The 12407-nt window shown below is 40.3% G+C and overlaps 1 protein-coding gene across 3 annotated transcripts in view; it reads right to left on the minus strand.

Annotated features, from left to right (window-relative positions):
- The window catches only part of RAI14 (retinoic acid induced 14), a 116976-nt gene that overhangs the window by 42696 nt on the left and 61873 nt on the right, over positions 1-12407 (minus strand). For all 3 annotated transcript variants that reach the window (XM_083357306.1, XM_083357305.1, XM_083357307.1), the window contains exon 3: positions 7031-7161. In XM_083357306.1, coding sequence (XP_083213432.1) covers positions 7031-7161 — 131 coding nt within the window. The remainder of the gene's footprint in view (positions 1-7030; positions 7162-12407) is intronic.

Genomic DNA, 12407 nt, shown 5'->3' on the forward strand with positions numbered 1-12407 from the left:
GTAAGTCAAGGACTACCTATAAGGGGTTGAACCTGGACTGCGGGTACCCAGTCACAGACATCATAACTTTGAGATAAATATTTTCATCCTAAATTATCTCACAGGTTGTTGTTGGGAAAATGGAAGGAGAATTGCTATCTATGCCATTCTCACATTCTGGAGCAAAGGTGGGATATAAATTCAAGAAATAAATCATTAACACCAGCTCCATTCAATGCATTCCACACTGAATTCCCTTCCGGCTTCCAATGAAGCTATGTATTTTTGGAAAACTTAGTAGACAATATACAAACTACTAAAGTAAAAAAGGTAAAGGTTCCCCTGCACATGCGTGCTAGTCGTTTCCAACTCTAGGGGCCGGTGCTCATCTCCGTTTCAAAGCCGAAGAGCCAGCGTTTGTCCGAGGACGTCTCCGTGGTCATGTGGCCGGCATGACTAGATGCCAAAGGCGCACAGAACGCTGTTACCTTCCCACCTTAGTGGTCTCTATTTTTCTACTTGCATTTTTACGTGCTTTCGAACTGCTAAGTTGGCAGAAGCTGGGACGAGTAACAGGCGCTCACTCTGTTACGCGGCACTCGGGATTCGACCCGCCAAACTGCCAACCATCTGATCAACAAGCTCAGTGTCCTAATCCACTGAGCCACCGCGTCCCTTAAAGTAAACTAAACTAAAGTAGTTTCAGGCAATAATTTAAAAAACTCTTGAAGATATCCAACTTCCTAGAAAGAGCGAAGCTTAGCCTTCATCTACAACTGGGGTGCCAAACTTGCATCATCATGTGATGTGTCATGACGTATCACAACTTTTTTGCCATTGCCAGCAATGGGATGGGCACCGTTTTGCTATGATGCATCGGGCCCACAGGCCAGCAGTTTGACACCCCTGATCTAAAATAAGAGCATCTACATAGGGGCTGATCTGTTGATCTGTATGTGCACGTGTATCACATTTAAGTCCATCTTCGTATTTTAACTTACTTTAAAAAGTACATGTAAAGGCTAGTTCACATGTGGTAAACCATAATTTAATTTTACATGGAACAAGAACATCCCTCTGAATAATATGAACTACAATACTTTCTGCCCACTTTTCATAGAAGCCAGCCAACTTAGTTTAGTTTAGAATATTTTAAACTGTTATAACACGTTAGCAACAATTTACAATAAATTGAAATCAAACCAGAAAAAGCACAGGATTTGAACCTTGTTTGTTTAGACATTGGCTGAAGGTTTTTTTTAAATATGATTTGTGGTTCATATATGGCAAGCCAGAAATCCACTAACTAAATCTAAACTCTAATTTATGCTTTGTAAAGTAACCTTAATGCCATTTCCAATTTGTTGAGCAGCTGTGCTACTCTCTACACCAAAGAGAGTAATGGATTAATCAGCTTGGGGCCTAAGAAAACTTCATAGTGTTGATTATTGTTGCTTTAACAAAAATTACATCAAGCAATGAACCTCTAGCTTCAAATTGCCTTAGGGAAGGAAAAAACTGACTTTTTTTCCTTCCAGTTTAACTATCAGGCAATTGATTTACAGGCTGTTTTTTTCCAACCATGTTTGGCAACTGTCTGCCAAAAAAAAAAGACGAGCAATTGAAAGTCCCCTTACAAGTGTTTTGTGCTTTAAAAGTGATTCAAGAGCAGAATGAAAAAAGAACACCCTATTTAAGGTATTCTAAAGCTTAATACAACTTTTCCAAGGTGCAACTTACACCATTTGCTGGGTTACAATTCTGCCACCACCCATCCAGTATGTTTGATGCCAAGATTGGCTGGAGCTGAAAAGCACCATGTTGGAGAAGACTGGGTTAATTTAGAATTACAATATATACCAAGATGTTATTGTTGTAATTTTTAGAAGTAGATCTTGGATGAAGTAGGAACATCAGTATTACTTGATGTTGGTCCTAGAAACACTTCTAAAAAAAACACCTCTCTTGGCGATCCAGATTTGCTGGAGTTCTGGGTATCCCTGAGGTTCAGGAGAAAGTGAGCAACTAGGTGCTTCATCTCTCCTCCTAATCAATTCTCTGAACATACCAGAGAATTGGGGGAAAGAATGGTCACACACAAACAAAAACCCTGCTGAGAACTGAGCTTAACCAAAACAGACAAGCTTAGAGAAGAGCAACTAAGATGACCAAAGGCCTGGAGACTAAAACATATGAAGAATGGCTGCAGGACTTGGGTTTGGCCAGTCTAAAGAAAAGAAGAAATAGGGTTGACATGATAGCAATATTCCAGTATTTGAGGGGCTGCCACAAAGAAAAGGGGGTCACGTTATTCACCAAAGCACCAGAGGACAGGACAAGAAACAATGGTTGGAAACTGATCAAAGAGAGAAGCAACCTGGAATTTAGGAGAAACTTCCTGACAGGGAGAACAATTAACCAGTGGAACAGCTTGCCTCCAGAAATCGTGGGCACTCCATCACTGGATATTTTTAAGAAGAGGCTAGACCAGACATGTCAAACACAAGGCCCGGGAGCCGGATGCGGCCCGCGAAGTGGTTTCATGCGGCCCGCGAAGCCATCCTGGAAACAGTGAGGGAACGGCCCCCGCTGCCTTGGCCCTGGCCCAGAGACCCTCCTTCTGCCAGAGACCCTCAGATCTGTCCCACTCCTGCCCAGGCCCCCATAGGCACCCTTGATGCCAACGATGTAGAACTGGCCACGCCCACCCAGTAGGCCATACGTACTCTAGCCACGCCCACCAAGTAGGCCACACCCACCCTGGCCACGCCCACCCGGCCCCCTGAGAGCAACCACAGTGCTGATGCGGCCCTCAATGAAAATGAGTTTGACACCCCTGGGCTAGACAGTCACTTGTTTGAGATGGTATAGGTTCTCCTGCTTGAGCAGGGGGCTGGACTAGAAGACCTCCAAGGTTCTGTTGTTCTGTTCTGTTCTATTCTATGCTGTTTACTAGAGGGAAAATATTTCTTGCTATAAATTGGATGGTTTGCATCATCTGATTCAGCAATCCCCATTCCATCCAAAATTTCCCAACTTGGGGAACTTGCAGATGTACTGGAATTAAGTTACAGAATTCATAGTCAGCACAGCTGGCACTAGCATCTGTATAAAGACTCAGCCCCTGAGATTGTGACCATTTTATGGGCACCTTTTCTGCAGAATTCAGTCCGATAAAAGTGCCATTTCTGCAATACCAATAACTTATGAATTTACCTTATTTAACCTGGTGGCGAAATCCAAGAGAGAGGGACTTTGATTCTCATAATCCCAAAGCAGCATAGCTACGCTGGCTGGGAATAATGGAACTGAAATCCAATACATTTGAAAGCTTCTTAGCTGAAGAAAGCTGTATTAATACTTTTCTCTCTGTAACTCCAGGTAGGTTCAGAGCCATTGAACAAGATATGGAACACCCATCGTATCCTAAAGATAATATACTATAGAAAGGAAAAAATGATAAAAAATATACATGAAGATATGTATGCAAGTGACCATTCATCCTTCTCAGTTCCATTCCAGTGGAAATTGAATGTGATAAAAAGCAAATGACTTAAAATTACCATACAGGTAGTCCTTGATATATGACCATAAAGGAACTTGTTCATTATGGTTGTATGTCACAATAGTAGTAAAATGTGATCGACCCAATTCTGTAACCTTTTTTTGTGGCGATAGTTAAGCCAATCACCACAGTTGTTAAACAAACTCAAGCTTAAGTTCACCAAGGGTGTGGTTTTTCCAAAACCTGGAAGTGCTGATTTTTGGGAAAACTATCATAAAACACAGTCACATAAGTGTGGGATGCTGCAAACGGCCATAAATGCATTTAAAGTTTGGTCATGTGACCACAAGGTGGCCCAATTGCCAAAACTTTGAATCTGGGTCCTAAGTTCCCTTGCTGCTTAAGATAGAGGAGCAAATGGAGACACTCTTCTCCTGAAACATTTATAACAAACAGCACACTACTTTGGAATATGAGCCACAAAATCACATGAACACTTTCCCATTTTGGACTCTAAAATATCTGTACATTATGTAACTCGGGAGCCTGGTGCGTTTTCATGACAACCAAGATCTATTGTCTGAGATGGTTGCTTCAGTCTGCCAGTAGTTAACAACAGGATCGACCCACCGTCTTCAAAAAGCTTTCACTAGTCAGATACCCTGCAGATATTTGGGACTATCACCCCCATGATTCTCAAAGTGCAGTTCAATACACGAGAAGGATACCATTTAAAGGAAGCTGTTATAGGATCTAGGGCAACTCACCACAGTCAAATCACTGCGGGACAACTCATCACGGCCAACTCGCCATGGGTCAACTCACTATGGGACAAGAGTTACACTAATACCAAAGAAATGGTGGAATAGAATCATTAAAGAAAGGATGCAAAAGGAGGGACAAAATGAAATGTGAATGGCAAACATTAAAATATTTTTAAAATTATTTTAAATAATTTAATTGAATTGTTGAATTGTCCTGCATCGAATTGGCCATGGGGAGCTGTCCCATTCCAGCTATTATGGACACTCAACCCATTTCCCAGTTTCTCTTCTGTTAAAAACTCAAATTCAGATCAAAGATGTAGTTTCATTTCTTCATTCAAACAGAAGGTCTAGGACAGGGATAGGCAACCTCGGCTTTTATGACTCATGGACTTCAACTCCCAGAATTCCTGACCCAGCATAGCTGACTCAGGAATTCTGGGAGTTGAAGTCCATGAGTCATAAAAGAGCCAAGGTTGCCTACCCCTGGTCTAGGACAACCCACCACGGCCATCTCATCACGGAACAACTCACCATGGCCAACTCGCTGTGGGACAACTCACTAAAAGACAAAGAGTAATATTGAAAAAATGGTGGAATAGAATCATAAAAGAAAGGATGCAAAAGGGAGGACAAAATGAAGTCTGAATGACAAAAATTAAAATAATTTTTAAATTGTTTTAAATAATTAAACTGAATTGTTGAATTGTCCTGCAGCGAATTGGCCGTGGCTGGTTGGCCGTGGCAAATTGTCCCATTCCAGCTGTTACAGACACTCAATCCATTTCCCATTTTCTCTCCTCTGAAACATAACAAAAGGATAAGTAGGTCCTGTAGTGCCATTTTATGATGTGGAGGAAGCCTTATTTGGGAAATTTGAAGCTACGTTAGAGCTTTCAAGTTCAGGTCACTCAAAGATGTAATTTCATTTCTTCACCCAAACAGAAACTGGACACAGCAAAAGCAAATCCAGAGCAAGTGAGAATTAGCCAAGAACACGGTTCTGTAAACAAAGAGAGCACGCTCTGTTTTTCAGCTTCAGACTTTGCCATAAATTGCCCAGAGTCATCTCGTCTTGGCTGCTTCCTTCTTTCCAACCCACTCATATAATTCAGAGGGCTTTTCTTTTATCAAGGGACTTGAAACTGTAAGCTATTTCTGAAGCTATTTCTTTCTGTAGCTTTCAGTATTGGAACGATTTGTATTATTGTCGTCTTTAAAGAAAGAAGAAAGAAAAACGCAACACACTCTGCACGAGCTATCAGAATTCAAAGTGGAACACAGACAGCTATCAGGATGATGAGGATGAAGCTCCAGATCGACACAAGTTCATTTTTTTTAAAAAAAGCAAAATTAATTTCAATGTTATTCAATACAAACAGAATGACACATTCCACATCCTACACATATCTAAAAGTGAATTAGTCTCAGGGCAAAATGAGTGGGCTCTGCTTATTAAGGCAGTGCAAAGCTCCGGATCTGAAGGGAAAACACGATTTGGAAAATACACGTTGAAAATATCTTTTCCTAGGCCTATGTGTCAGCTGCAGAGGGAGTTGTGGAATAAATACATCTATTGAAGATGTTCCCGTCAGGTGCTACATGTGTTCCTATACATGCGGCATATCATTTATGTTTCTGCACTTATGCCTATTAAATTAGGACTTTTGCATAAGCCTAGTTTGAACGCATAAAGAGAAAATGCTAATGGAAGAAGGCTCCCCTTTCCATCCATCAAGCCTTCATCTCAATGTCTCCCTAGCTGAGTATTTCTCAACCTTAGCAACTGTAAGATGAATGGACTTTAACTTCCCGAATTCCCCAGCCCCAACCCTGCTAGGCATGCGGATATTAACTCCACACATCTTAAACTTCTCAAAGGTTGAGAAACACTGCTCTAGCTAATCTCGGTGGCTCCACTGTATTATTGGCTAAATATGGAAAAAAGTAATCTTGGAAAATACCCTGGAGGTGGGGAAGGAGCATAAAATGGCAGAAGATCACCTCATCTCCTTTGAAAACATGTGTCTCATTTGTTCTTTCAACGATCCTCTTTTTCACTTTGCAAGCTATTGTTCCAACTAACCTTTTACAGAATCCAATCTGAGGAGGATCTATCTAGATTGGGCAACCAAAAACTCAAGCTAAATATAAACAGGATCCAATCAGAGTCGGTCACTGGGATCAGAGGTTTAGTCTTCTGAGCTTACGGACTCATCCTGGAGCCCATCCTCAGAGAACGTCTTTCTCACCAGAAAAGTTCCCTGAGGATGGCATCTAGCACGAGTCTGAGAGCTCAGAAGGATAAATGTCTGGTCCCGGTGACTGACCCAGATTGGATCCTGCATCATTATCCTGGGACACATATCTTTGCCTTCATTCGTAAATATAAAAGATCTGTTCAACTATAAATGGGCCATCTTTTGATGGCCAAATCCTCTAATGCAATTAGGGGGAGAGTGAAGGTCTATAACAGATGCATCACGGTCCAAAGGGGTTGGCGCTAATTCCAACTTCTGATTCCAAGATTTTCATCTCCCCTCCTACACAAACTTTTCCCCACCAGCAGGGATCTCTTTTTTTGGTTGCAGTTGCCTGTTTTTAATTGTTCTGTGACTATTTCTCCTTATATTTCAAGTTGCAAAGTGATGGGAAATGAAACTAGCCAAACTTCCATCAATTTTGTCATAAACATTTAACAGCACAGTGGAGAATCTGGAGGTCTGGTTCAACCAAATATCCCTCCCGTTGTTATTCAACTGAGAAGATGAAGGCAACTTACGCTGTCTTGCCCTCACTGTCATGTTTGGTCGCGCTGGCTCCCTTTTTGCCCAAAAGGGAAGCCACTTTCTCCAGATCTGCATTATCCACAGCTTGGAGGAGTCGGTCATCATTCTTATTCCACTCATGGGTCTGTAAAAGAAAAAAACGTTTCAGAGTATTAAGAAGGGGAATAAAGTATTCCTTAAATGGTACTTAGGTTTCCTGTTGGCTTCACCCCAACTTTAAATAATATTTCTGGATGCATTTGGCTCGTACATGTCGTTGCATGGGACAGGATCATCATGAGAATGACAATTGTGGTTATGCTAATCACAATGGATTTAGTATAATGAATCTTGAATTAATCAATAAAGCTTGGCTTTGGGGACCCTTTGCTTAATATTCTTCTGCTTTATGTACATAACAGGATACCTTATTATAAAGGTACTTATTTTAATCTGTAGGGGTTTTTATTAGGGGGAGAGATATAAATCTCAAGAAATGATAGGAATTGATGGTCCTGGATGACTAAGTATGCAACCTAAGCACTGATTTTTCTCTTTCTTTAAATCCATTTCTTGTTTAAGCTTTCTAGACTGATGATAGTAATGGGTCATCAACAATTTTATGTCATCTTCTTGGGTAACTGCAGAAAATTTCACCACAGTTATTGTTAGCTGACCACTGAATTTCAGTGTAGCAATTTGGAGAATCATCATGGACCATAAAAAAGATTTTCGAATTTCATGCAACTAATTAGCTGTATATCCCTACCTTAAGCTTACACAGAACTGAAACAATCAAAAAAATTACTTGCCCACAATTTGTTTAGAGACAGTATTTGGGAGGTTGCATTTTTGAAAGCTGAATCTTGCAGCAAATCTGATATTTTTTATCTTGTTGACCCAGAAGAATCCACGGGAAGTGGGCTGCCAAAACATGTTAGAGAAGAAACTTCCCATGTACTCTGGCCTTTTGCAAGTTGGTCCACATGGAAAAGTTAAGGGTGGAGATGCCTTTGTTTGAAAGCATCTTCAATTCACAAAAACAAACACAAAGCCTACATTAAACTCAGCCTTCAGAAAGGAAGGCGCCCTTTAGTGCCTTGATCCAAGTTGGGTTTTCTATAAACAGAAGGCAGTGCCAATCTTTCAAATGTAGAAAAGTTGTAAATATTTATACTAACATTTCTACCATCGCAACATTCAGTGAGACAATGCTGTTTGACAGCTTGGCTTGACTTTAATCCATAAGGGAGTTTCATTGCTATTAATGAACTACAGATTATGTTGCAGTTGTAAGCCAACCCTGCGGCTTAAACACAAAAGCCAAAACCTGAAAATGAGAAAGTTTTTTGGAACAAGCTACTATGAGCCAGCTGCTGAGGTTCAACTTGGCAGTTACCTCCAACTATTAGTTCAACATGGAGCAATTAATGAGCCTTTTGCTGGAATTTGGGTACACGTGGGAGGAAGTTACCCTAGCAGAATATTCTGTGACTCTTCAACCTGCTTCATTCATTAACTTATCCACTGCAAGGCTATCTAATTCCATATAGCTTATTTTATGCTCCCAGGTCTTTAATTGAGCACTTTGCAGCCCCTCAACCTCCATCAAAGATTCTGTCTTTTATAAAACATGTTTTATAAAACATGTTCAGTTGAAGCTGGCTGTCTTTTTACAGCCAGATTTAAAGAGATCTTTTTGCTCCAGGTTTTTTCCCCCCTAAATGCTCAGAGAATTCATATGCTATTTTCAAATGTTTTTATGTGTTAAACAGAGCTTTGCTTTTAAACTATCTAAGCCACCGGGGATTAGGCAGCACATAAATTTGCCAGATACATTAACACATAGACAAATATTGTTATTTTCTTTTCTTATAAGGGGTTCGCTTTTCCTCTCCAAAAATGAACCAAGGAACACATTTGCTATTTACTAGTTTGGTGACCAGAACATCACATGCATTAGTTATAAGGAAAAACTTCCCATTTTAAATGAGAATGCAGAGAATTGTTTTCCTAGGATTTGAACATCCTCACGTCTGATGCAAAGTAAGCATGCGTTCCCTTAAGCTTTCAGAAGCCAAGAAAGTTTTTAATCTACTCTGATGCCAGGAAGAAAGAAAAGGGCCTAAGAGGAGTTAACATTTGCTCTCAAGCATGTACTCTACAGGCAACATTAAAAGCTCAATTGGTGCATCCAAATTACCCGTTTCCTAGTCCACTCCTTTACATCTCAACACTACTGCACTACTACTACTACTACTATCTGTGTCCAATCTGTAGTTAACCAAAATGGGGGTGTGGGGGAGGGAGGGGGATGGCTCAGCACAAGCAGCACACAAACACACTTGCTCATGAAGCTCCATTTGTGTAAATGGAGTTTCTTGTGCTCATCCACTCCTTGCATGGCCCAGTTCCCAACAGGCTGCGGCCTGGTACCAGAACACGGCCCAGGGGTTGGGGACCCCTGTCTTAGAGGAACGATGTTTGAATCAAGGAACTGTACCTCAATGTGTCAAGTTAAGCAATCAAAATCTGGGATCCATTATTCCCCTGGAATTGTAATTTCAAGAATCTTTAGACCAGTTGTATTTGCAAACTTGTGGCTGCTGCAGGGGTCAACCGCAGTCACGTGATCCCGATTTCCAATAGCCCTGCCAGTTTCCTAGAAGCAAAGTTACTAAAGAAGGTGGCAAAAATCACTCCTGAACCCTCTGCTTCTTTAGCTGACTGTAGTCATTCTGTTTACCTCTTCAAGTAAGTAAATATTGACAAAGAATGACCCAATGGGTTGTAGGTTGTCTATTATAGGATATATACATACATGCCCAGATCAAAATCCTACCAGAATCTACATCATAGGGTGCTTTTCTTATTATTACTCAACTTTAATCCGATCAGTTACTAGACCCTGATTGTTCATTCGATACTAACTGGTTGGTAAGATCAGACCAACCTGGTGCACTCTGGGCTGTGTCAACTGAACAATGCCATTTACTGTAACTCAGGATGTGATCCTTCTTTGTCATAGCACCTGCATTCCAGACAGGATCAACCCAGAAATCTGTGTGGTTCCCACACTGATGAGATTCCAGAAATGTTTAAAATCCAAACTGCTCTCCTACACCTTGGAGCAGGGTGGTTGCAAACCTGTTTGCTGTGTTTTTACTACTGATATAGTATGTTTGGTCAGACATACATGATCTCCGTTTTTTTAATGCTTTTGTTCTTTTAAAGTGTAATCCATCCAGAGCTGAGTGCCTTTTATATCTAAATAAATAACGTTTGAATTTCCCTCGTTGGAAGCTCTTCCCAATCCCTACAAAACCCCAGCAAATTGAATCTGTTCGGTCTTCAAGGAGCTGGTGGAATGTCACAGCTACGTTCAGTTGTAGAATCTTAAGGAATGAGTCCCTAAATATCCTCAAGTTGTTAGATTCTGGATAAATTTAGGCAACATATTCTGGTATGTTTTAATTAGGAACATGTAGATTTGCTTTATTTTCAAGTACAACTATATCTGACCAAATGCTTTAATAAATGTACTAAACTGGAAACGAGTTGATCTGGACTACTGCCCAGCCTAGGGAGTAACCTTGTCCATGTGCCAGTCTGCCCAATATATTGGCTTATCATTTTTTCAAAGAAAGAAAAGGTCTGAAAAAGAGTCTTATCCTCAAGAGAGAAGTGTAGTATCAGGGCAGAATTATTACATATTCAGGTCAGAGTTTAATCATTGTAAATGACTCAGCTAATGGCAGAGCATCCACTTTGGGAATGCAATATAAAGGGCTAACTGCCCTGTCTTACCTCTGTGCCAATACCTTAATGTCTTGTCTTGTCACCCTCCCCAATTATCCTTCTTTCTAGTAGTTCCATGTTGAATTATTCTATCTTTTACAGAATATCTTGAAATTAAAATTATGGAGCAACTTATACCAAGATGGCAACTTGTGGGCTGGGGATTGTAAAGAGCACCTTCTGGTGTGTGTTTTTTGAAAAATGATGGTAGAAGATTTAAAACTTTCTGAGGTCCAAAATATATGAAAAGGCATTGTAAACTCTAAAACAGGAGTCTTCAAACTTGGCCCTTTTATGACTTGTGGACTTCAACTCCCACAATTCCTCAGCCAGCATGCCTGGCTGAGGAATTCTGGGAGTTGAAGTCCACAAGTCATAAAAGGGCCAAGTTTGAAGACCCCTGCCCTAAAAGGATGCATTGCATATAGTCCTTGACTTATGACCACAACTGGGTTCCATTGTTAAGCAAGGCTGTTAATTTTAAAACTTTTTTTGCCATGGTTGTTAAGTGAATCACTGCAGTTAAGTGAATCATGTAGTCATTAAGTGAATCTGGGTCCCACCATTGATTTTGATTGTCTGAAGCTGACTGAGGTAATCTCATGACTCTGGAATGCGGCAACCATTGTAAATATCTGAATTTTGATAATGTGACTATGGCAATGCTGCGATGGTCATAAGTACAAGGACCAGTCATAAGTCATTTTCTTCAGTGCCATTGTAACTCTGAATGGTTGCTAAACAAATTAATGTAAGTTGAGGACTGACTACCTGTACTTGTTTTTAGAAAAGCACAAACTACTCATTTCAACATAATCTTGGAGGGGGAAAAAGTCCCAACACCACCAACTTTACTTCCTTTTCCATTGCAGCAACAAAATATTGACTATAACTCTCAAGACATTAAAAAGTAGCCTTGCTCTTGATTTAAAGGACAGCCTCCTTTTTTTCATGGCCTTTTGAACCATGATAATATATTATTAGCTAGATAATCATTTGAGTGTCTAGCTGAAGTCAGTTATATGAGTTCCACTTTCCATGTTTCAGCAAGAATAAAAATCGAGAATTTCAAAACTGGAGGTTACAAAGATTTTTTAGACAGGTATCACAAGCCAGGGCTATTTACTGGTTGTATTATTTTAGTTCATAGTCAAGTTATCATTTGATAAGCACTTATCAATGGACTTTGCTCCCTTGTTGTTAACTGCCTTCAAGAATCTCAAGAATGCAGCAGTTTTAAATGCAGCTTTCCAAACCTGATTAGCAATGCCTCCCGGAAGTCTGCAAGAGTCAACAAACTTTTTGGTACTGTGTGCGCATGTGTGTGTGTATGCGGGCACCAACCCGTTCATGAACTTGTAAGATCTCATATAAATTCACTGAGACCTTATGGAATTTGTCCCCACTGTGGTATTATGGATATTTTATTTCATTCTTTATTTCATTCTTTAATGGAGATCAACAGTCACTTTTTAAGGGAGTGGTGTTTGAATGAGAGCAGACCCCGATTTAGAGGATACCAAGTTGAAGAATCCTGCTATACATAAGCAGTGTAATCAATCATTCAGCGTTACAAGGCCATTATCACTTTAC

This window comes from Vipera ursinii (genome assembly GCF_947247035.1).
Source record: "Vipera ursinii genome assembly, chromosome: 2".
NCBI classification, from domain to species: domain Eukaryota; kingdom Metazoa; phylum Chordata; class Lepidosauria; order Squamata; family Viperidae; genus Vipera; species Vipera ursinii.